Source organism: Furipterus horrens, unplaced genomic scaffold (assembly GCF_987537825.1).
Source record: "Furipterus horrens unplaced genomic scaffold, mFurHor1.1.pri manual_scaffold_1, whole genome shotgun sequence".
Classification (NCBI taxonomy): Eukaryota; Metazoa; Chordata; class Mammalia; order Chiroptera; family Furipteridae; genus Furipterus; species Furipterus horrens.
The window spans coordinates 30,967,359-30,994,530 of record NW_028327171.1 but is presented as its reverse complement, the minus strand read 5'-3'; the positions used below and the strand labels follow the sequence as shown (position 1 = coordinate 30,994,530).

General features: G+C 34.6%; 1 protein-coding gene across 1 annotated transcript in view; it reads left to right on the top strand.

The window, feature by feature from the left end:
* The window catches only part of ZBBX (zinc finger B-box domain containing), a 103,598-nt gene that overhangs the window by 32,068 nt on the left and 44,358 nt on the right, over positions 1–27,172 (top strand). The window contains 3 exon segments of the mRNA XM_090285909.1: positions 12,090–12,248; positions 17,547–17,721; positions 25,960–26,080. Coding sequence (XP_090142035.1) covers positions 12,090–12,248; positions 17,547–17,721; positions 25,960–26,080 — 455 coding nt within the window.

Genomic DNA, 27,172 nt, shown 5'->3' with positions numbered 1-27,172 from the left:
AAAATAATTTGTAGAGCTTTATTTGAATAAATAGATCTCGAGCAAGTATTTTATAATTTTTAATAAAAATTACTTTGCTATAAATTAAAGCATAATTCGTCAGTATATATGTGTTTCTGCCATAAAACAATATAAATTTGTATGTTATATTATGACAGAAACACATGTAACATCGAAGATATGATTTCTGGAAAATTTCGCCCTCTGGAAAATCACCCATTAAACTAACAGGGCTTCAGGAGAAATTAGGGTTAGGGGAGGGCCACTCAATGCCTGTGGCACTTGGTAACTGGAGCCCTAACAAGAACAGTTAACCAGCCTGATAAAACCACGCATAGGTGCCTTGAGGACTTGTTTCCTTCTCTATGGCATAAATCCTGGTAGCAATTCACTTCTAACAGAGATCATTTTCATCAGAATGAAAAATCTCAATCAGGCTGTCACTTCCTTTATTAATCAATTGTTTAAACCCAGGGGGAGTATTTTTATAGTGTATTCATCTGCACTCACATTTTTCCAGATAGCTTAACTTAGTGGAATGCATGGTTGTTCAATCCATTAGACAGTCAGTACTTGTGCTAAGGGAATGGATTTCTATATATTTTCAGCTTTTTTCTTAAGGTCTTCATACACTGATTGCAAAGGTTTTGGCTTTAATTGTGAGACAGCTTGCCCCCACTTGCCTCCAAACAGTAATGTGCTGGAGAAGAAGACGATAAGAATCAATAAAACTCCAGTTTCACTGATACCATTCTTCTATTTACCAATTATATATGCTGTATTTTACAGCAAGGAAAACAGAACAGACTGTACTTGGGAAAATATTGCTGATATGTGAGGGGTAGTGTTTTTCTCAAAAGCAGGCCTCAGTGAATGAATGAATGAATGAATGAATGAATAGAATTATATATTTGAAATTTTAAAATTCTATTTAGTTCACAATATGATATTTCTTAAATGATTTATCATTTAAAACTATCTTGAGTACACCTATATTCAACACTATGACTCACTGAAGCCAATTAATTAATGTTTCTTCTGCTGTAACACAGTATTTTTTTCTATGTGTTTATATGTATCCAGCATTTCCTTCTTCACACTTAAAAGGTAATATTGGTCTAAATTATGCGTGCATTTCTGGATCACATAAGGCAGCATGGCGATGTCCACATGATCATTAATATTTTTTGCTGGGTAGTCAGGGTTTGGGATGATGATGGTAGGTAGAGTTTTGAAGCCCTGACGCTATCATAAAGTATATCATTTTTCTAACTAAACCAAAACTTTTACTATTGGACCTTAACTTCTACAAGGTGCCATCCCTTACAGAATGCTGTAAAATATCAATTCTCTTTACTTTGATTAATGATACATTGTCAGAGTGATGAATTCTTCTAGAGTGTAATTTGAAAGATAATATCATTCTAGGGAGAAAATATAAGAAGTTCAGGTGAAATCCTACCATCACCCAGTGTAGTGAAGGATGTGGGGGGAATCTGGAAATGCTGGCAGTAAATCACGTTCTTTGGTTTTAGTTTAAGCTTCTATTCTATTCTACAGTGAGATACATGATTTACTATGTGCCCTGAAAACTGCTTTGGTTTAGTTTATAAACATTTTTAGCATGTAGAGAAGTTGCTCAGGTAATTTTAATCATTTTCAGTCCCCTCTGCTTCCTGTTGATGTTTTTTAGTCCTGCTATATGTAAGTTTCTATATTTAGAAGATGGAAATACTATTCCATCTTTGTGAGTTTTAAAATTTGAAAATATCTTTGATAGATATGATACAGTGTAACGATATTTAATATGCACAGTGTTCTACTTCAAGTATTTTATAATGATTCTCACTCACTGGCTACTTATTATTTAAAGTGATAGTTTTTATTTTATCAAGTGAAAGATAATTTGTTTTGTGTTGCAAATCTAAATGGGTCCTTCTAAGCAGAGACAAAAAGGCTGTAGAGATACATATACGCCAAATTCTTAATAGCTGTTATCCCTGGGAACTACTCTTCATGAATTAGAAAGAACCTGTATTTTTTACTTTTTAATTTGGTGGTGTTATGATTTATTTCCACTGTTTTCTGTAATTTTAAAAATGTTGTTAATATAAAGCTACATCTATGTATTTCTCTATGGCAATGCTTGAGTATTTTGGGCAGGAACTTTCCTTCTTACACTGTACTGTCCCTCACATTTCAGAATATTTGTTAACCTGGTCGTTACCCATTAAATGTCGGTGATGCTCTCTCATGATTGTGAAAACCAAAAACACTTTCCTATGTTTTCAAATCTTGTTGCCTAAATTGGGAGGCACTGATGCTTGTCTTTAGATCTCTTTACACTAGCTTGAGCAAAAGAGAATTTTTCTTATTGCTGAAGGCCTCACAGATGTCTTGTAAGGGAGTAGGGATGAAGTGGCTGAGTCATGGTAGGAGCTAGGACTGGAAATGAAAAAGCTGTTGCGAGCCCAGGGAAACTCCTTCTTCACTCTCAACTTTATTTATTTATTTTTCTGTGTATCTACTTTATTCTTTTCTTATAATTAACAAATTATGTATTGACATAACAAATGATCACCAAAAGACCAAATGTTGCCTTCTTGATTCCAAATCTAAATTCTCATGAAATCAGCCTGGACCAAGTGCTCACTTCTTGTCCAATGAACCTTGGCTCAGAGGGCAGATATTTTTAAAAGTAAATTTACAAATGTGTGCAACAATCATTTTTAAGTATATAGTTCAGTGTGTTCACATTATTGTACATTTAAACTCCAGAATGCGAACTTGCAAAACTGAAATTCTATACACACTATAAAACGTTCTACTTTGTTTCTATGTGTTTGACTACTCTGCATGCCTATATAAGTGGAATCATACAGTATTTGTCTCTGGTGACTGATTTATTTTATTTAGCATAATTTCCTCAAGGTTCATTTATGTAATGTGTCAATTTTATCTTTTTTAAGGTTTAATAATATTTGATTGTATCTGTATACCATTTTGTTTATTCATCCATTGATGACACTTGGGTTGCTTCTCCCTTCTGGTTATTGTAAATCATGTTGCTTTGAACATGGGTGTACAAATATCTCTTTGAGGTGCTGATTTCAATTGTTTGTAATATTGGATTGGCCAAAAAATTCATTTGGTTTTTTTTCTGTAAGATTGTTTTATAACACTTAGTTGTCTTTAACTTCATTTGAAACTATTTTGTTTGATTGTATTGTGACAGCTTTCATGTCAGTGTGCATTTAAAAAATAACTAAGCAAAATTGGTGAATTTTCTGTAACCATTTTAATATTGAAGATGGAGGAAAATACACAGCATTTTTGGCATATTATGCTTCATTATTCAAGAAAGGTAAAAATGCAACTGGAAACACAAAATAATTTGTGCAGTGTATGGAAAAGGTGCTATGACCGATCGAATGTGTCAAAAGTGGCTTGCAAAATTTTGTGCCAAAGATTGCTCGCTAGATGATGCTCCACAGCCAGGTAGACCAGTTGAACTTGATCATGATCAAATCGAGACATTAATTGAGAACAATCAATGTTACATCACTCAGTAGACAGACAATATACTCAGAATACCCATATCAATAAAATTATTGGTGAAAATGAAAGAATGTGTCTTTTATTTTATGGAAAAAACTAAATGGACTTTTTGGCCAATACAATATATACCCAGAAGGGGAATTATCAGAATGGTAATTCTATTATTAATTTTTTGAGGACCTTCCATTTTTTTACAGCAGCTAACCATTTTAAATGCCCATTAATATTGTGCAAGGGTTCCAATTACTCCACATAGTCACACTGTTAGCTTCTGTTTCCTTGATATAGCCATCCTAGTGAGTGAGATGGTATCTTGTGTCCACATACATAATAGAATAAGCCTGTCAATTGTACAAATAAAACTTCTGATGGAATTTTGATAAAAATTTTGTGAAGTCCTCTTGGGGAAAAATGCCATCATACAAACATTGAGTATTTCATTCCATGAATGTGATTTTTATTTCATTTATTTAGAGCTTATTAAATTTTCTGTCTTCTTGAAGTGAAGATTGAATTACTGATTGTAGACCTTTCTTCCTTTTAAAACAAGTACATAGAGCTGTAAATTTTACTCAAATCACTCCATTAACTGTGTCTTATATATTTTGATATGTTCTGTTTTCATTTTCAGTCAAATCAAGATATATTCTAATTTTTCTTGTGGTTTATTTTTCATCCAGAGGTTACTTACATGTGAGTTGTTCAACTTCTAAGTACTTTGTTATTTCCAAAAATTATTATTTGCTGATTTTTAATTTTTTCGTTGAGGTCAGAGATCATGCTTTCTATTTCAATTCTCATAAATTTATTCCCTCTTATTTTATGTGGAGCATATTGTATGATCTATCTTGAAGAATATATCATGTAAACTTGAAAAGAATTCATATTCTGATGTTGTGAGGTTGAGGGTTCTTTAAGTGTCACTTAGGTCAAGTGACTAAAGGTGCTGTTGAATTTTTCTAGATCCTTACTGATTTTCTGCCTAGCTGTTTCATTAATTTCTAAGGAAGAGGTATTGAAATTTCTTATTATCCTTTTTAAAGGGGTTATTCACTGTTTAGTTGTTTTTTATTGCTTTGTGTAGGTTAAGGCCCTGTTCTTAGTTGCATTGTAATTATTATATCTTCCTGTTTTTCTGACTGTTATTATGAAGTATCCCTCTTTGTCTTGTTATATTTCTAATTAATACAACCACTCCAGCTTCTTTATGCTTATTAATTTCAAAGTGTATATTTATTTTCATTCTTTTACTTATAACCTATTTGTCTTTGAATCTAAAGTCAATCTTATAAATGACATATAGTTGGGTATTGCTTTTTTTAAAAAAAGTCTGACAATTTCTGCCTCTTAGCGGGAGTGTTTAGTTCATTCATATTTAGTGTAACTATTGGTGTGGTTGGGTTTACATCTTCAATGTTGCTCTTTGTTTTTCATACATGTCCTTTTTTTTCCTTTAGTTCTCCTTACTGCTTTCTTTTGTGTTAAACAAATATTTTTTATTCCATTAAAATCACCTTTTTGATGTGTGTATGTATATGTATATATATGCATGTATTTACTTAGTGGTTATTCAAGGTAGTACAATATACATCTTAGAATAATTTACATTAGTGGTGACTTATTTTGATAAAATGTATACTATTTTAGTTCTATTTTCTCTACTTCTTTGTGATATTATTATACATATTATATCAATGTTATAAAGCCACAGTCGTATTAGTTATTGCTCTATATAATTTTATGTATTTAAATTAAGAGAAGAAAAAAGAAAATAAATATTTAATCATTTGTTATATTTACCCGATATATTAATGTTCTTGGAGTTTTACCTTACTGCTGGTGGATTTAATACCTTTCAGCCTTAAAACCTTTTTTCAGTATTTCCTTAAGGCAGATCTGCTAGTAATGAATTATCTCTTCCTTTGTCTACTTGAGAATGTCTTAATTTTTGCCTTTATGTATGCTGGTAAGGAGGTCCGCCTCCAACGCCCCGGCTCAGTGGGAAACTCTGTCCAACAGAGGTTTCAGGATCATGGCTGAGAGAACAAATTTATCCAGGACACTGTCTTCTGTCTGGAGGGATGGGAGGTGGCCAATCTCTCTAGGGGAGAAGTGCACAGAACTCCTGTCTCCCATGCCTTTTATAGGGAAAGGTATATATGGGAGATACAAGGTCAAAATTCATAAATCATCAATAAGCTTTCAGAGGCTTGGATTAGAGTCGACAGTTACTGATTACAGATATCAATATAAAGGACACAGTGACCAGTCTGTGTCAGGGTCTATTAAACATCGTGACACCACACTGGCATCAGGTGCAAGGCTTCATACATTTTTAGCTACAGATTGTTTATAGCTAACTAAGAGATAAGAAAAGCAGAGCAAGCTCTAAAGCATAATATACATTCTTTAAATCCAATTCCCATGGAAACCTCCTGAGTGGCCTTCGAGTCATGTCTGCCTTATAACCTTTCTCAGTGTTCTGATTGACACTTATAGCCTATGGGCCTGGCTCACGGTTGGGTCTACAGTCCTTGAAACCACATAGGATGGTCCCCTACATGCTGGTTTGCTGAATATACAATTATTTTTGGCAGTTTTTTCTTTTAGCACTTTCTATCATTCCACTGCTGTCTGGTCTTCGTTTTTTTCAGATGAAAAACTAGCATGCTTATATATGATGAGTTATTTTTCTCTTATTTCTTTCAATTTTTTTCTGGTTGTCTTTGGCTTTTGGTTTGTTTATAGTATGTCCTGGTATGAATCTCTTTATGTTTGTTTTTTTGTGGAGTTTGGTGAGTATCACCTTGGCCTTTTAAAGTAATAATTTTCATCAAATATGATAATTTTTGGAGCATTTATTTCTTCATATATTTTTTCCTCATTTTCTTCCTGTGATACTTCCACGAAATATATGTTGGATGCTTGGTGCTGAGCCCTAAGTCTCTAAGGCTGTGTCTATTTTCTTCAACCTTTTCCTCTTTGGTTTTCAAATTGGATAATTATCTTGATCTATCAAGTTTACTGTGTCATCTTTCTTCCATTTCACATCTCATGTTAACCTATTTAGGCCATACTCAAGAATATTTATTAAGTTCACTTTGATAATTTCCATTTCTTAATCAACCCTTCTGTAGTTCTCTCATTTTCAAGAATATCCCATTAAATGTTTGGCTCGTCTACTGCTCACCCCAACTGGCTCCGACACCTCAGACTGTCAGAGCCGTAGGTTTTCCTCAATCATTTATAACCAAGTTTGCTAGTTCGTTGATAATGTCATGGAAACTTCAAGATCCTCTCCTCTGCTGAGAATCAAACACACTTGGAATTGAGCAAGACCAGTCTTGTGCTAGTTGCACTGATAGACTTGGGAAGGGAGATATAAAATAGGAACAGCCCCATGCACTCTTGCTCTTATTCACTAATATCACAGAAGTTTTTCTTGTGTAAATAGTTCTCAATTTGTTGTTTGCTTTGGTTGATTTCCTGTAATAGTTTTTAACAAAATTTATCTAATTTAATATTTGTTTTATGGAGATATGTTTATTTACTGACTTCTTTAATATATGGAAGTCTGAGATTGACTTCTGCCTATTGAATTTGGTAGAAATTCTCTTTTCTGGATATTTGAACAAGTTATCTTACAGAGAAGTAGTATATTGTTATCTAAATAAAATGGTAGCAATCATTTGATTGCAGTACTTTGTGTTATCACTCTGCTAGGTGTTTTTCATTCAGAACATATATGCAACAGTTCTGCAAGGTAGTTCTGTCTTCATTTTACAGGTACAAATACTTAGACTCAGTGAAGTACATGATTTGCCTTTTTGTGCATTATTAGTAGTGTGATTTATTCTACCTGTGTTGACATTGACTTAGCTTGCATATAAAGGACAAATGTTCAAATGGAATTTTTAGACATTTTTATCTCAGTAAATCAGTTAAATTTGATTCAACCAACATTTCTCAGGTATTTAACCAGCGTTAAGCAATGTTCTAGTTGCAAAGTGTGAAGGACAGGGCTGCAAGAGAATTGAAAGAGGGGGATGTAAAACATTGTATATAAGGCAGGAGAAGACATGGTTCCTTCTCACAAGGAATTCATAATCACAGTATTCAACCAATTGTATCACAATTGAATGATAAGTGTTTTGATACAGTGATGCTCAAAACTTAATGCACATTCAAGTTACCTCTTAAAATTGCAATGCTGATTCATTGAGTCTGAATGGGACTCGGCATTTTGTGTTTTTAGAAAGTTTCCAGGTGATGGTAATGCTGCTGATTTATGAATCGCACATTAAGGAGCAAAGCTCTAGTATCAACATAAGCAAGGATTTAAAAGATCACACAGAAGATATGTTAATTTTGCTACTGTTAATTGAAGAAGAATACTTTGTTTCAGAGAGATTAAACAATTTGCTCTTTAAAGCTATTTTTTGTAATGTCATTGTATATACACTGGAACTGGATAACATTTGATCTGGGCCTAAAATAATAAGTAGAATTATAATAGGAACACTCACCTTTCCAAGTAGAGAGGGAAACTTTGGCATGACATGGAAATCATGTATTTATGCACATTATTAATGAGAAACGTCTTTTTGAAACAACTTTTTTTTTCTTTTTTTGCTAGTTGAATCAACATCCAATTAGGGGTAGTTTCTAAATATGAGGCTGTACATTAGAGTAATGCTTGCTGCAGTGTCTTAAAATGGTGAATTTTAATATTTTACTCACTTAAGAGTTCACCAGAGATATATGTTTCTAAGACATCTTCCCTCTTAAACAATGATTTGGTGACTTTTACCTTTATCATTCACCATATTTGATATGCATCTTCCAAGGTCACCATACATCTTTTTTTTTTACCAAGCTTGCTGAACAGTGAAAAAGGTAGAGAAGCCACATCCATTTCTTACCACGTTGCCAAAGGAAGGGAACTCATTGCTATTTCTCCCATTCAGTAAACTATCACAGAGCTCCATCAGATTCAAGGGGAGAACCTACGTAGGTGGAGAGATGTGAGAATCTAGCAATTAGTTGTCAGTTCTTCTAAGGAGTGAGTATGGGAGATTGAATCAGGAGAACAGGAAACTGCAAATTATTAAAACGTGATATATTTTTCACATATCTAGGAACTTTTAAATATTGCAAAATAGCATGTTATAGTACTGTGGTGAGTTCCTAATCTCACTAATTCTGTTAAATTATTCACCTCTTAATTAAGAGATAGATGATTTAATTTGTTCATAATTCTACTCTTAAAAAATACTTTTAACTATGTTGTTCAAAAGATAACTTTTTTCAAAGTTTATGTTGCCTCTCCCAACCCTCCCCAAATATGTAGGTGATAGAGAAGATGAGAAAACATGAAAATAAACCAGCAAAATAAATTAAAAACAAAAAATTGAAAATTTATTTTATTTCCAAGAAATCACAAGTAAAGCACGTTTTCTGTGTTAACATAATTTAGTAGGGAAAAGGATCAGGCTAGACAGAGGAAAACCTTGCTTTTAATCAAACACTGGCATTTTGTATCCATTGGCTTTGACCTAAGCTTTACGAGCTTGGGTTTTCTTGTCTAAGTAATTGGGGATCAATCTGTCTGTTCCTTCTCCTGGAATGATTATTTTAGGAATAAGAAAAATTGAGTAAACATATCCACTTTTAAAACTGAGGAAAGTAATATTTAAGTATATGATTTTCAGGGAAAAAATTATCCAAATTAACAGAACTTTAAGACATCCAAATAACAGCATTCCATCTTATCAGTTATCCATGGTGTTTATCATATTTTTAATAGTAAACAATGTAAGAATAAAATCATTTTTGACCACTTCATAGTTTTTTAAGATGCTCCCTTAAAATGTTATAAGAATTATTGTAACAGTGATAGCAAGGTTCATTTTAGGACAGGAATAATCTTTCTTTTGTATTAATTAAAAGTAGTTATTTTAACTATTTTTAAAATCAACAGATCTTTATTTTAGGAAATTTAAAATCAGGCTTTGGTTGGGCTATTCTGTTCAAAAACTATTTATGACAATACAGGTATTTCTGGAAGGATAAAGCATCACCATTGGCTTGAATTTTTTTCTTTTCTCTCGCCTTCTTTTCAGTTTTCTTTTTTTTTTTTTTTGTTATATCAACTGTATTTAGCTCCAATTTATAAACTATAAAATGTACCCATCATTTCTATGTGCTCATTATTTAAAAATCATGGTAAAAAAACCAAATAACATAAGTGTTCCCATCTTAATCATTTTTAAGTGTGCAGCTCAGCAGTGTAAGTATGAGTAGTAAATCGTCGTCGGCAGCCGTCCATCTCGAGAGACGATGGTGTAGCTTCTTAAGAGTCTATCTGCACCGCCGAGAGTGGCTGTGCAGTCCGACTCGGGAGTGACACAGTATCTGTCTCCTCCCGTGTTGAATCGACATCTTGCGATGACGCTGCAGTGTCCTCTCCAGTGAAGCTGAAGCTACAGAGCCTGGGCAGGGTGATATGGAGGGTCTGCTGTTGCCCATGCAGCAGACCTCCCCTCTCTTCGCAGCTGAAGGATCCAAGGGAAAGACGGAGTCAATACAGCTTGGCTTCAGGTGCGCCGCTGGAGTTGCCGGTGTTGACTACAACGTCAAACCGCCTTAGGGACTCCGGCTCCGGATTTTCTGTCGGGGTTTACTCCCTTAGCCTTTCCCCTGAAGAGGTATGCCGCAAGGCAGCGGAGGTTTTTTGGAATCAGTTTTCCTTCTCTGATGTGCCCTGACTGGAAGATCGAACCAGCGACACTTAGCTCGCAGGCCGACGCTCAATCCACTGAGCCAAACCAGCCAGGGGATGAGTAGTAAATAAGCCACAGAGATCTAATGCACAGTATAATGCACAATAATAATGTACTGTAATTATGAATTGCTTTTTAAAAAAGGGTTTCATAGGTCTAAATGGGCTTTTGAATCATCATTGGGAGATTTGAAGCAGACACCACAGATTTGAATATGCACAGCAATATATGTGCCTAGGTCACATTAGTTGTTTTTTTAATGTAATTTATTGATTCAGTGTGAAATAGTACTAGTTAATTTGATGTTCACTGATTTATTCCAGAATCAGACTGAATCTTAACAATTTTTATAAAGGTCATACTGGAAAGTTTCCCTGTAATCTTATCTATTTAAATAGGGGACTAGATAAAAATTTAAAAATAAGAATATTTTTTATGGGAGAGCACAAAATAAATAATTATTTCTGATCCCTGCTGGAGTTTTCCTCTGTTTTGAGGACATTTACTAGGAAATAAGAACCACTGCTTTTGTTCCTAATGCCAGGTTCTCAGAGAGCCTCTGAAGGGCCTGCATCTTTCCCCTGGAAATTGTTTGGTTCAAGCTCAGATGGCATTCATAATCCTGCAGTGTCCTTGGGCAGATCAGGGTTGCTCTGATAGGAGACTCCTCAGTCAGTGATAGAACCTTCCCAAGATTTTCCTGTTCCTTTTTAGCCACTCAGAAGAACACACCTGTAAAGGTTTTTTGAATTATGTTTCTTAATCATTTATTTTAATTCTGGAGTCCTTCTCCCTCCCCTCACAACTTATTTTCCCATGTGTTGTTTTCTAGGCATGGTGGTGGCATTCCAAGATTTAAGGAGACATGATATTTTATTCTGTGAGCTTATGTACTATCATAGAATAGATAGACACCAAAGATGATGTAAAATCAATATTGTAGAGGTTGATAGAGACCTACTCAGAGTAAGAAGAGGTTACAGAGATTGGGCACCTCACACAGTTGAGAAAGGAAGACAAGGAAAGGTTCCTAGAGGTGAGAGTAACTTGAGACAAATCCAGACAGAGAAGTAGAAGTCTGCCAGGCAAAGAAGATAGTAGAGGATGGAGGGCCTTCCTGATAACTGACTCAGCAAAGGCAGGCCATGAGGAGAAACTAGGAGTGCACTAGGGAAGTACAGGTAGACACTTCCTGATCTGCATTTTTAAATAGTTAATACTTCCTAAAGATGCTTTATCACCAAAGAATACTTATTACTGCTTATTCTGACTCCTGCTAGATTAGCTATATTAGTTCTTTAGCTATGGTATGCCTGAAATAACATATCTATTAGTTTGGGTTGACAGAGCAGGAAGGCTTATGAGTCAGAATTATATACTTCTGGGGTCATTTCCCAGCTCTGCAAGCCACTCATCATGTGACCAAGGGCAAGTTAGTTGAACACTCCAAGCTTTTGTTTCTTTATTCCTGAAACAGAGATCAAAATAGGTAGGCTTTCCAGTTGACTTTAGGATTAAGTAACATGTTTCTAAGAGACTTAGGATAGTATGAGCCCAAACTAGCCCCTCAAAAGAATGGCAGCTTTTAATATTATATTGGTTGATGTAAATGTCAATTTGTATTTTTAAATATTAAATAAAACATTGAATTTAGTAGTCATGGAGTAATGAACATATGATTTAATGTATCTAAGTTACTTAGGCTTACATATTAGGCTTTTTATTCATATTTTGTTCCTTTTTTAATAGGCAAAATCTCAAATAGTATCCAATGTATTGGATGTCGCCCATCAGTTTATAAAAGAAGTTAATCCCAATGAACCCAAAGGGGAGAATCACTCTTCAGAAGAGATTAGTATAACTCAGCATAAACCTAAATCTCCTGTCCTGCAGGAGAACAGCTCTGAGGTAAGCTGAAGAGAATATAGTAGACATTTTCTGTCACAGATGATCATGGAGACTGTCATGCATATACTTAACTAGAGCTGTAGAGTTTTGAAGATTATTGTATCATATTGTTGTTTAATATGAATTTGTTTTTTATAATCAAAAACACCCTGACTATAAAAATCCCTTTAGGAGATTACTTTGATTCCACTGAACACTGATTTTCTGATGAATGATCTTTTGCCCGTGTGGCTTTCTGGGCATTTCCCCCATGTCAGAAAATAAATGAGTGTTTGAGGAACATAAAAGTAGATAACACAATGCAATATAATGATTTTATATTAATCAGAATTTCAGAGAGGCTTAAACTACAAAATATTGCCAAATGTTTTGGTGACAGTAAATCTCCAAGTTATTTAAAATTGGATTTATAACAAATTCTGGTAGTTATTGAGATTGATTACTGATCCCACCATGTGCTAGATAAGTTTTCATCAGCTTATGTCCATATTTTTATGATAGACTTGTGTACTGAATTTTAGCAAAAAACAAACTTCCTCAGATTTTGAACTGTGTAGTAATTCTCATTCCTTTAGATATAACTCACCTTTTCATTTCAGTTCAGAAATAGTATGTAACTTCTTCAAAGTCACACAGCTTGTTACTTGGTGACAGAGTGAGGATTGGACTTCATCAGTCTATTGAGTTCCAAGCTCATGCTCATAGAACATAAAAGAAAACATACTCTATGTTAGTGGAATCTCTTTTCATTAGGGTAACTATGCTTGCATTGTCCAGGAAAGTCAGCATATTTGAATGGATTTCACATTCTAATAGACCTGTCATGGGTGTTTGTGAGGAAACTCTCATAATTATAATAATAATATATTGAAGACTGATAATGTGCCAGACACTTTCCTAAATATTTTATGTATAATATCCATTTTTGTCATTTCTTGATTCTTTTTATTCCAGATGAGAAAATAGTGGCAAAAAAACAGTTTTTATAAAGCATCCAAGAAATTATTGATAGCGGAACTTATATTTGAATCCAGATCTGATATCAAGTTATTTGCTTTTAACCACTACTCAGAGACTATTTCCTTCATGCCTGCCTTTTTATCTAGTTTATCTTATCATTAATAATAGTGATAAATCAACAACTAACATTTATTAAACACCTGATGCTAAGCATTGTGCTTAATATTTTACCTGCCTTATTTTATTCAGTAATCACAATAACCATATGTTTTGCATTATTATTACTTCATTTAATAGATAAGGACAGTGAGGGTTAAGTAAGTAGCTCTACTAAAAAGCTACAGAGCTTATTTCTTTGCCTGTGCTTCTAATTCCTACATTAAATGCTGCCTCCTGTCCACATAGGTAACTGCTGTATAGACCCTCCACCTCTTGTCTTAAGAACCTTTAGTTCAGTAGCTTCATCTAGAAGTATATATTTAATCAACTTGAGAAATGTTAGAGAAACACACATAACTCAACTCAGTGTCTCTGTGGGTAGGGTCCAGATGTGTGGTTCTAGCGACTGCTCAGTGGTTCTGGTGAGTATTCCTGGTTGGGAGTCACTGCTCCTGACCCTCAGATGTGCACCTGTGTGCAGTGTATGCACTGAAGCGATGCCCCATCACTGATCACTGGTATGCTTGGTACGCTTCTGTGTTGAAGAGCAATGGCTCTCCAGCTGTAATAAGCATCAGAAGCACCTGGTGTGCATTTCTGGTCTGCTGTTCAGATTCTGATTTTTTTTTTCACATCAGGGTTCCAGGCCAGGAATCTGATTTTTAATTAGCCTACTTAGCAATTCCAAAGCCTAGGAGAGTCAAAATGGAGTAATGCCTAATATCAGTCTAAGGGCTTTGCTTATGGCTTCAGGCCCTGGATATCCTTGCAAAAGGGTGCAGTTCATGAAAGAGCTTTCATTTTAGAGACTGAAATCTGGGTTTGAAATACTGACCCTGATTTTCTTATAGCTCTCATAACACTGGGCTATTTACTTAGCCTTTTTGATCCTCTGTTTCCTCTTCTGTAAAGCAGGGACATATATATATATATATATATATATATATATATATATATATATATATATATATATATATATATATCTTCAAATTTTCTACCTTTTTAGAAGTGGTCAGGGTCATCTTGGTCTCTGAGTAGAAATAACATATGACAGTTCTGGGCTGAAACAGTTAAGAGCCAAAGTACAATCCACTGACTTTTTCCTATCCCACCACCATTGCATGGGAACCAAGTAATCCAAAGGCATAGCTATAAAATCCAAATGTCTTAGAGCGCTGATTCATTCCTTGGAAAGGAGCTGCCCTGCAGAGCTGCTGGAATCACGGCATACTTAAAGCATTTTGTAGTAAATACCAAGTTTCCAATGCTTCTGCATCAGTGCAGTGTACATATACAAGCATATGTTCACATATTGCTTACTGGGTGCCTGTCATTACTTTCCCACATACTTCTAAAACTCACTCTTTTCAAACTATGTTCATTATTTCTCCTCCACAACCTGTAGGTGTTACTGGAGGTGTCAGCCTACCTTCCAGCTTCCCCGGCTGACAAGGACAGTTATCGTCTACGGTCTGTTCTCTCCCGCCCCTGCATAGCCATGCACTTACCACGTCCCATGCAGTCTACCATCTAAAAACTCTTTTGAATGTTTTGTCATTTCCATTCTTATTGTTATTCCAAATACTGAAATTAGTTTTTCCTTAAAGTGCAAAAGGTTTATAGAGTGTAAATTTCATTTCATTCTCTCCCCTTCTAGAAATAAATATTTCCAATTTTGTATGTAGTATTTATTGAAACCAGCATTACTATGCTTTGCATATTGCTCTGCAAACATGTTTTTTATACTTAACAAAATATTTTGATATCCTTATAAGTACATTCTAAAACCTTCTCATTCTATTATAGGGGCTATAAAATACTTCAATTTTTGACTTTTAAAAACCTAATTTCCCCTGATTCACATTTATACTATTTCAGTTTTTGCCAGTACAAACTATAGTATAAAGAATAATTTGGAAAACCGTTGTTTTTCATATATATGTATATTTACAAAATATATTTCTAAAATTCCTAAGTGAAGAGGGTTATGTATTTATGATGTTGGTATCGTCAAATGGCTGTGACATTTTCTTTGATTTCTTTGCACCCAAACTCACTATTCCCCAATTTCTCTCTTTCCCACAAAACCGTGTGGGACTCCTCAATGGCTGTGTTTCCAATAAGTTTAGGTCTGACTTACTCTGTGTGGGATCCTCCATGATCTGCCCCCTATTTGTCTTTTCACCCTTTACATTTTTCATATCCAACTTACCACAAAACAATCAAAACTACTTGCAGTTTCCTGCCTTTGTGCTGTTTGGCTCCGTGTGTCAGTCTATGTATCATTCCTGCTCTCTGGTATCCTGCCCCTGCCCACTTTTTCCCCATAGAATTCTTGTTCATCTGAGTTAAAACCTGCTACTCGCACCTGTTTCTGTTGTGGGATTATTAACCTGTATTTCTGTGGCCACAGAGAAGGAAAACTCTGACTCCAAAAAACCTCCGCTGCCTTGCGGCATACCTCTTCAGGGGAAAGGCTAAGGGAGTAAACCCCGACAGAAAATCCGGAGCCGGAGTCCCTAAGGCGGTTTGATGTTGTAGTCAACACCGGCAACTCCTGCAGCGCACCTGAAGCCAAGCTGTATTGACTCCGTCTTTCCCTTGGATCCTTCAGCTGCAAAGAGAGGGGGGGTCTGCTGCATGGGCAACAGCAGACCCTCCATATCACCCTGCCCAGGCTCTGTAGCTTCAGCTTCACTGGAGAGGACACTCCAGCGTCATCGCAAGATGTCGATTCAACACGGGAGGAGACAGATACCGTGTCACTCCCGAGTCGGACTGCACAGCCATTCTCGGCGGTGCAGATAGACTCTTAAGAAGCTACACCATCGTCTCTCAAGATGGACGGCTGCCAACGATTTCTGTGGCCAACAGCTAGCATAGTGTTTGGCAGGTTCCAAGATCCTTTTTCTTTATATTAAATTTTTTTATACACTTATTTAATGACCTTCTCTCAATTGTACTCTAACAATCTGCCTGTTTATTTTGCAATTAAGAAGTAACCATAAAAGATTCTACTCTTGTATCTAGAAGATACACAATGGAGATTTAGTAATGTCATATCAGTATAGGTAATTCACATTTGATAATTCCACATTGGTATGGAATTTATTTTCCTTTAGTTTCCTAATTTGGATGTTTTCTGTGATTCAGTGGATAATTGCCAAATCCTACTTTTATTTTCTTCTGTGTGTTCACAGTGGATCTTTATTTTATACTGAATTCAGCCTTTCCCCCATCATTATGCTAAGAAGTATGCAGTGTTTCATGTGCATTTATTTATTCATCCACTCAAGTAACTTACTATGAGCACCAGTCTGTGTCAGACACAGCTCTTTCCTGATTTTTTTACATTCTAATGGGAAGAGGAAGACAATAAATGAATAAACATGTACTGAAATTCACAGAGATAAGTTATTTTGAGAAAATAAAGCAGATACAGGATTATAAAGGGGGGGTCTCTACTTTTAAGGTCACCAGCAGGGTCATCACCTGCTCTCTGAGTTGGTGACATTTCAGCAGAGACTGAATGAAATGAGTGGAATGACTGTGTGGCGACGTGGAGAAGGTGCATTGGTTGCAGGCAATGGGTCCAGTTAGTGCAAAGCCCTCAGGCAGGAATGTGCAGTGTGGGTTCCCAGAACGGCTGGGATTTAAGTTTGGCTGGATCCGGGTAAGTGAAGGGGAGAATTGAAGGAAGCGAAGTAGAAGGCAGGAAGCATAAGGTTGTATTGGCCCTTGTAAGTCCTAGTAGGATCTGGGGGCTTCATAATCAGTGGAGGGTTCTGAGCGGGGGCCTGACATGATCAGACTTACATGTTCTAAAGCTGCTCTTTCTATTCTGGAGAGGTTGCAGGAGCAGGAGATTGGAGGAGAAATAGGAGGGTCACATACAAGGGTGCTGTCACTTCCCAGGGAGAACACTGGTGAATAACGTCATGATAAATCCTCAGTTCTGTAGGCTCCAGTTTTAATAGTTTCTGAAGAGGCCATTTATAATTGCTGATACACAGTTTTAAAGAACGAGTAAAGCATATAAATAAGCACAACTTTAAAACATTCTATTCTAAGTTAAAAAAAAAAAGTGTGACTTAGAATGCCTCACAATTAATGCTACCTGCATTTTAAGATACAGAAAATTTAGAAAAGCATACTTAGATACATTTTTAATTGGTTTAGATGGAAGTTTCAACAACACAAAAAGGAGAATGTACAAACCCAAGAGATAGTCTCATGTGTGAAAGGTCATTTGATGAAGAAGCTTCTGCCCAGTCCTTTCAGGAAGCTTTAAATGAATGGAGAACTGGACATCATTCTGACAATGAGAAACAAAACTCAACTGCAGCAAAACCAGGTATAGCTATTTTTATAAAATGAATGTTGTAAAATAGAGCTGAACTTATCTCCATTCTCTGTGAATACAAAAGCAATGTTCAAAACTACTAATATTGGGATAGCAGTTTGACATAACTTCTCAAAAGAATATTCACTGTATGACCATTGGGTTGTGATTTAATATTTATAGAACCGCTGAACTGGGAATTGGGGATGTTTATGCTTGTTTCCTATGTTAATTCAGGTTCTCAAATGAATAGAGAATTGGTTTCTTTTAGCTTCCCTTCTCCTAGCAGAAAGTTTTTTCAAGACAACTATTCCTTTATTGGACTGAAATTAAAACACATAATACAGGAGGGTCTGTGAGATAAGGAAGTAAAGAATTGTTTTATATGTGTCTTGAAAAAAATGTTTCAAATACTGCCAAGAACTTCAGGGGAGATGTGATTTGTCTTCTGTTTTTCTTTGTTTTTGAAGAGATACTTTCTGTTTTTATTTTTTCCTGATGATTTTCACACTCATTTCCTAGACACTTAAGAACTAGATGACTGGCATGTACAGTATCTTTGCTTTGAGTTTCTCAGTATCTCTTGAGGAAAATCATACTTCTAGAAGTATTTGATTTATTAATTTTATTACTCAGAATCTTGTAAGGACTTCCAATAGCTTTTCATTGAAAACAAAGTGTTAGATAATACATTTCAATAATGTATCTCAGTTGATAGCATCCAATTTTGTTATTTTTATTTTTATTCTTTTTCAGTGAAGGAATTCTCCTGATTATTCTTCCTTTATAACACAGTATAATTTCTGACATCTTACCACCTTCTTATTAGAACTGGATTTTTACTAAATAATGTTCTCTCCTTCAAATATTTTCTTACATTTTTATGATACATAAATTTATTAATATTTCTAAGACTTTATTTGTATACTCTCTTTTTATTATGTGCCTCAATATAATGTTCATTGACTATGTTTTTTATGTACTTTTTATTTTAACTTTCATATTTTAATGAGCTTTTTAGTTTTCTGCTTTGAAATGGGCTAAGTCTTTAATAGAAATATGTTTTCAGTTGTCCACTTTGAAAGACCTAGTATTCTAAGTAATAGAAGGACTGATTTGATAAGTCAAATTAGGTCAAGGAAGTCCAAAAATGACTTAAATTAAAAAAAATTTTTCAATTATAGATTACATTCAGTATTATTAAGTATTAGTTTCAGGTGTACAACATAAAAAATCATACACTTTAAAAGTGTTCCTCCTGATATTTCCAGTACCCACCAGGCACCGTACATAGTTATTTTAATGTTGTTTACTATATTCACCGTGTTGTATTTTATATTTCTGTGACTATTTTGTGACCACCAATTTGTACTTCTTAATCCATTCACCTTTTTCACCCAGTCCTATCCCACTCCCCTCTGACAACTACCAGTCTGTCCTCTGTGTATATGAGTCTGTTTCAATTTTGTGAAGTCATGTGGTATTGGTGTTTCTGTGACTCATTTATTTCACTTAGCCTAATACTCTGTGGACCCATCTATGCAAGTGGTAAGATTCCATTCTTTTTTATGGCTAATATTTCATTGTGTATATGTGTACCATAGCTTTTTAATCCAATAATCTGTTGATGAGCACTTGGGTTGCTTTCATGTCTTGGCTGTTGTAAATTACACTGCAATGAACATAAGGATGACTATGTTCTTTAGAATTCGTATATTGGGTTTCTTCAGCTATATACTCAGAAGTAGAATCACTAGGTTATTAGGTAGTTCCATTTTTAATTTTTTGAGAACTCTGCACACTGGTTTCCATTGTGGCCACACTAATCTGTATTCCACCAACAGTGCATGAGGGTTTTTTTTCTCCTCATTCTCACCACAACTTGCTCTTTATGGATTTACTGATAGTGACTATTTTGACAGGTATAAAGTAATATCTCATTGTGGCAAAACCATTTAAAAATATTCTCTTTTATGTAGAAATAACTAAATTATAACATCAATATCGTGATTATTTTAAATGATTTGGTTATAACAAAAAAGTCACCAAGAAGAAAATGTAAGTAACTTAATCTTACAATCTGATGGTGAACAGTGTTGACATGTTGCTAAATTTTTTTCTACAGACACAGTTACGCACACACACACACACACAGAGGAGCATAAGTGAAGTAAAACTGTATATGCTATTTGTTACATTTTTACTTAGATTCTGTTATGGATAACTTTTTATATAAATGCATATGTTGAATACACCATTATTTGCATAGCATTCTGTATGCCATGATTTACTTTATCAGACCTTTACTGGCAAAAATTTGTTTCTAATTATCACTATTTATAAAAAAAAGTTATAATAACTATCTTAGCTATTTGTATACTTGTATAATTACCTTAAATTAAAATTCTAAATGTAGAAATGTTATGTCAGTGTTGATTTATTGTATGAAATTTTGATGAATATTATCAAATTGTCTTCTAAAAATGACTGTTAGTTTTATGCCCACTACCAATGTGAGATGACTATTTCCCCATACTTTTTAGTTTTTTAACTTTAGCTAATTTGATGGACATTAAATTTTTATCATTTTAGTTGGCATTTTCTGTTCTCTTGTGAAGTAATATTTGGTTATTTTAATTTTTTGGTAAATATATTTTGTTATTATTTATGGATATTTAGGTACAATTAATGTTTTAAATATTAGGGGTATAAAACATTCCTTTCTTTTAATTATTCTTTCAAAAGTAATAAGTAAATATTATGTGCTATATGGGGAAGTGATGTGCAAAAGTAGTCATAATCTATTCTGGAACTTATAGTCAAGTGGAGGTGACAAAATCAATCAAATGACCAGCAGAAGCTGGAGAAGCACAAAGCCTACATCAAGTGAAAATTACCATGCCCTGAAGAAGGTGCAATATCTTGTCAATTTGTATCACATAAGTCTGTGAAGCAAGCAGAAGAAGAGGTTTTTAAGAGTGTTAGATTAAGGAAAATAAAATATAAGAATAAATCAAGTTGGATTTGTCAATATAGATGAACCCATACAAGGATGGGTTTTAATGTGTTGGTTCAGGCACTTTAGCAATGACATTAACAGTATTACAAGTTGGTTAATTTTAGCCTGGACTTGATTTTTCAATTAATGACAGAGAGATGCTGCACGTTTCCTGATATTTTGTTGAGAAAGGACTTTGAAGGCACTGAGATATAGATGGGAAAGTTGGAATTGATAGTGTGCTACCTACTCAGTCACCCTTTGACCATACCCCCTACAAGGGCCTAGAGGACCATCTCATCATCGAGGTGTTAAGCAACAAACTCTTGTAAAAATGTTTGTTATGGCTGAAGATGATTGTGGATGTAGATGCTTTAATGGAGTTGAACTGCCTGATTTCAAAGGAATCATGGCAACCTGGAATGGTAGAGGCCAGGTGTTGGCACATACTCATCAAAGTTGTAGTGGAAAATTGCCAAAATAAGTGTCAGGAAAGAGTAGTAAATAGATCGAATCATTTAATTTATAGAGGTCTATAATGCTAACTGGGATACCTAAGAATAAAAAAAACTGTAGTCTTCTGTTTTGCCTATATAGGTAGCAAATTTCTATCTAATGGCAGAGACCCAACCTGAGCCACCATATTGGAAATTCAGAATTTTTATAACATTCCCAGACCTAAGCCAATCCACACATTTGTATCCTCTTAATTGAGATAGAGTCAAGATCCTCCTATAGGATATTGTATTGTGGCCATAAGGGTACACTATGTACCCTGCAAGCCTTCACTACAGAACTTATGGGTATTTACCAGGGTAAGTATACAATGAGGAGAAGCAATACATCTTCAGAAGGATTATTAGATTCTGGCTCTGGGCTTACACTTATCCCTAAAGACCTTAAGTATCACTATAGTCCACCAGTCAGTCTTAAGGACTTAAGGAAGGGAAGTGATAGATGGAGTCCTGTCTAGATTCTGTCTCATAGTGGTTGCATTGGTACTGTGAGACAATTATGTGGTTATTTTCCCAGTCCTGAATATGTTTTGGGAATGAATATATGTAAAAACAGGCAAAATCCCTATACCGGTAGTTTGGCCTGTGGCATAAAGGTTGTTATGGTATTATATCAGTAGAAGACCCTAGAACTCTTTCCCTCCCCTATCAACTTCCATGATAAAATAGCATTCTAGGAGCAATAAAACATTTCTGGGGATTATAGAGATTAATGCCAACATAAAAGGCTTAAAAGATTCAAGAATGCACCTTTTTATTAGTTTTTTTATTTAACTTTCCTTTTTACTGCAAAAGCCAATGAATGGTCTTGGAGAATGACCATGGGTTCTAGCAGACTTGATTAGGTGATGATGATGATGTTGCCAATTGCAGTTGCTCTCCTGGATGCAGTGAAAATTAACACATTCTCTGTGGCTGGGTGGACAGCTGTTGACCTAGTATAGGGGTAGGGGTTGGTAAATGTGTTCTGTAAAGGGTCACATAGTAAATATTTTAGCTTTGGGGGTCATTCACAAGTAATCAGCTCTGCCATTGCAGCATCAAAGCAGGCAAAGACAATACATAAACAAATGAAGTGTGGCTATGGTCTGTTAAAACCTTATTTATGGACACTGACATTTGGATTTCATATAATGTTTACATGTCACAATATGTTATTTTTTTGATTATTTTTCAACCATTTAAACATGTAAAAACCACTCTTAGCTGAAAGGCCATGTAAAAACAGTTAGTGGATAATATTTGACCTGTAGGCTGTTGTTTGCTGATCTTTGACCTATCAAATATATTCTTTTCTGTTTCTTTTAATAAGGATAATTAGAAATCATTTGTTTTCATGAGGAAGAGGTAACAGTATACCTTCACAATCTCACTCCAGACCTACATTAATTAACTCTCCTGATGGACCTCGATGGTCTTGATATTGCATGAATGATAATGCTTGCACATTTGACTGATGACATGGTGCTAAGGGGATTTGGTGAATAGGGAGCATGCGGTATAGGCTGATTATATTTCACCCTATCATGGATGGGGCTGTGATTTGTCCTATGGGAAAATCTACATATTTTAGATACAGATTTGCCTGTAGTATGCCTGCCAGCAGAAGCTTGTTTATCACTGTGGTATCTCACACATTGTCTCAAACCAAAACTCTCAATTTATTATGAAATAGATATATCGATCAGCTCTTACCCATGGAATTTACTGATCTTACCATGTACAGTGTTTCCAGAAGCAACTTACTTGACAGTGTTGTGGGATGCCTTGCTGAAGGTCCAGCTCAGAAACAATAATCTTATGAAGTTGGAGTGCTTTTTCTATAGGGTGCTGTATATTATGTGAAATGCCAGTCATGCTTTTATTAAACAGGTAGTTGAAATTGCCCACAGGCATTTTGGATCTCAGCATCAATAGTCAGGAGGGGCACAGTACAGCTATACTGGCTGAGCTTCAGACCCAAAGAACCATTGGATTGTTGCTACACAATGAAGGAAAGATAGATTTCATATGGAAACCATTCAATAGCACACTTATTGATCTTTCTATATTCAGTGATAATGTTCATTGAGAAAATGTGGCAACCCAATGAAAAGTGGACTCATATTGTTTTGGATCCTTTGGGCATGAAGATTTGAGTCACTCCACCGGGTAAAAGGTGGTGGCAGACAGTAAGGTGAACATGGAATGAGGGGGAAAGAAGGAGGTTATGGTAATCACATCAACTTGGGCATCAAAACCAGCTACAAAATTTTGACCATAGTTATGTTGAATTTTTTTTCTCCTTTTTTTTGTAGCTTTTTATAATGTGTACTACTGGTATCTAACATTATAATTTAGGTTTCACTTGGGAGTATCATTAAATTGAAAGCTCCCCATGATACAAAGTACCTATAGAACTTTGTGTTTTTCCTGTACTTCAGACATGAGTTTTTCTTTTTATTTTCTTTCTTTCTTTTTATTTTATTTTCTTTAATTTTTTTTTTTTGAGAGAGAGAGAGAGAGAGAGAGAGAGAGAGAGAGAGAGAGAGAGAAATTATTGTTTAGATTTAAAATAAATAGACCCCGTCTCTCCAGATCCATTCTCTTCCATTTCTGCCCTACTCTGTGACCCAAGAGGTTAAACTCTAGGTACTACATCACCTGAGCTACTGAGCTTCTTTGTTCTCTGGTGGTTTCTAGTTGGGTTTGGCCAAGTTGAGACACTAATAGGACACTGAAGGGTGAGAAGAAAGAGGCAGAGGCATTTACTCTCCTTCTCCTTGTTGATATGCAGTGACTGCATTCTCTACCTCTGTTATTAGGATCACTCAGACAATCTCGTCCACAGCTATTACTCTCAATAACTTCCTGTAACAGTTCTCTGACTTAGTCCACTCGAGCCTAGGGTTGGTAGAAGCTTTCCACTCTTCCCAGTCTCTAAGTGCTGCAACATCACTCAATCCCTTAATCCTAACAAGTGATTATTAATCCCTTCATTTGATTTTCTTCTTATTACCACTGTAAGTTTTCTTTTTCTTGTCAGGACCCTGAGATACAAGTGATCAGAAAAAAGAAGCATAAAGTATTAGTAGAGCTGAAGGTAGGTGGGGGTGTGTGGCTAGACCTTAGACAGCAAAGGATAATATTCTAGCAAACAGTCTAGAGACAAAATACAGGTCTGGAAATACAAACATGTAGAGAAAATATAGATTGGCATAGAGATAGGTGGAAAGTTGGTAAAGGCATTATCATAAAAAGATAATGTTTTAAAATGAAGAAGTGAAGTCAACAGTTCAACAGTGTGGTTGCTGTGGAGAAATTATTAAGATGAGAACTTTTGTTGACATAATATGTGATTTTTATTTGTCCTAGAGTATTACATGTGTGATTATCTGTTCATATATTATATGTACATATTTGTAAATATTTTCCTTTTCCTAAAATATTAAGTAGATACAAAAGAACATTTATAAAAGTTATATAACTTATAAAGAAAAACAAAACAGCAAGCACATGTTCTCTCCCCTCTTCCCTTCCCTCTAAGCAATAATCTCTAGCTTGAATTTTGTAGTTTTTCTTCCCTTGATCTTCTTGCAGTTTATTGCATGTGTGTATCTCTAAACAACATAATATTAAATTTGCAGGTATTTGAATACTAGGTAAGTGGAAAGCTAGTATATATTTTTTTTTTTTTTGCAACTTGTTTATTTTACTGATTATTATTTACTGGCATAGTTGTATTTCCTTCATTTTCACTGCTTAATGATCTTCTGTTATATGAATATAGCACTATTTACCTGTTTAAATATAGATGGCTGTTTGGATTGATTCTCATTTTTGCAATTACAAGTGATGTATTCTATTGTGTAGTGAATTCTATTGTGTAGTACGATTCTCCTGGAACACATGTACACACATTTCTAGGATGTCTGTTCCTGGGAGTGGAATAGCTGGGTCATTGGTTGTGCATATCTTTAACTATACTAGATACAACTAAATTATTTTCTTATATGTTTGTACCAGTTTACACTCTCATCTGCAGTGTATAAAATATTTGGTTGCTTCCCATTATCACCAACACTTGTCAGATTTTTAAAAGTTTTGTTGGTATGATAGAGATAAAATGGTATATCTAATTTGTACACCTTATTATAAATGACATGAAGTATTTTTTCATGTTTCTTGGCCATTTAGCTTAGTAATTTACTTTGAATTTCCAAGTTTTCTAGTTATTTCTTTCACAGAAATCTCCATTGCTTTTAAGCATCTCTGAATAGTGGTTTTAATTTGGTAGAACTTTAGAAACATCTGAAGCATCTGGAAGTAAATTGCCATGTCTTCATAAATTCATGAAGACAGTTGTTTCCTCCAGGTGCCATTCTGAGTTGTTTATTTTCTGTTTCCCATAATATGTAAATATTGTCAGTAGCTATAATGCATACCTTTATGTTTGTGTGTGTGTGTATAATATATAATGAATCTATTTGTATTTATTTTTAGTATTTAAAAGAATTAGTTGCTTTTAAAAACCTTGTGAATCATAAGATTCTTTCATTTCAAGAGATTATTGAAGAAAACTGTCTATATAGTCATTTGATAAATCATCAATTTTAAACACTTGCATTATTTAAGCCTAGAACTATTGATTATAAATAAATATCAGAGTATGTTTGACAAGTTCTGTATGTTGAGAGAAGTTATGATACTTTATAGACTAGGTTACATTAAGTGTGTATGTTATGTTTATTGTTATAGACTCACTGGAAGAATGTGAGGTACAAACAACTTTGAAAATTTGGAGAGAACCACTTAATATTGAATTTAAAGAAGACAGTATATCTTATATGGAAAAATTATGGCTTAAAAAACACAGAAGGTATTTTCTGAATTTCTGCATTGTTAATAAATATAAAAGCTATGTTTTTCACTTATGCGGCATGCTTTTTGTAGCAATTTTATGTGTGCTTCACACTTGCATAAATAATTTTAATGCAATATTAAATTTCCATGAAGCTTCTACTGTTGTAATAAGAATTTTAATTCTATTTATGTATATGATATATCATTAGTTTAGGGTTTTCCTTGAGAAATGTAAATGTAAATGTAGGGAAAAGGCACACAACAGTATAAAATTGAAGCATAATAGCAAAATCATGTGAAATAATGAAAGACTACTTTGAAAAGTTAGTGCTCTCGGACACTTTACATTAGCATAAACTTTTGAGGCTATATTTTTCAGAATCTACTTTTAAGTTTAATTAGACCTTTAATTTTATAATTTTATTAATAGTATTCAAATATCTTTTATTCAAAGATATTATCATTAGATTCACCATTTCATAAATTATTTAAAACTTAACATTAAATATTAATAAACAGCATTTATTTTTCATAGTTCTTAAGGCTGGGAAGTCCAAGTTAAGGTGCCAACAGATTCAGTGTCTGGAGACTTCCTGGTTCGTAGGTGCCCCGTCTTCTCCTTGCGTGCACACATGCAGATGGGACTAGGAGTACTCCTCAGGTCTCTGTTATACGGGCACTAATTCCATTCATGAAGGCTCTACTCTCATGACCTAACCTCCTCCCAAAGGCCTCACCACCTACTACTATCATCTTGGAGGTTGGAATTTCAACTTATAAATTTTGTGGGAACACAGACATTCATAACAGAGTTTTCTGCTCCTGGTTGCCTGAAGGTGATGTTCTACTTTCATACAAAATATGGCCATTCTATTTCAGTAGCCCTACAATTCTTAACTCATTCCAGCACCAAAAATCTAAAGTTTACATTATTATCTAGATATCATCCAAATCAGATATGGGTAAGACTAATATATGATTCATTCTGAGGCATATAATTTTCTAATTGTGAACCTGTGAAATCAAACATGATATGTGCTTCCAAAATACAGTGGTGAGTCAGACATAGGATAGATGTTCCCATTCCAAAAGGGAGAAACAAGAAAGA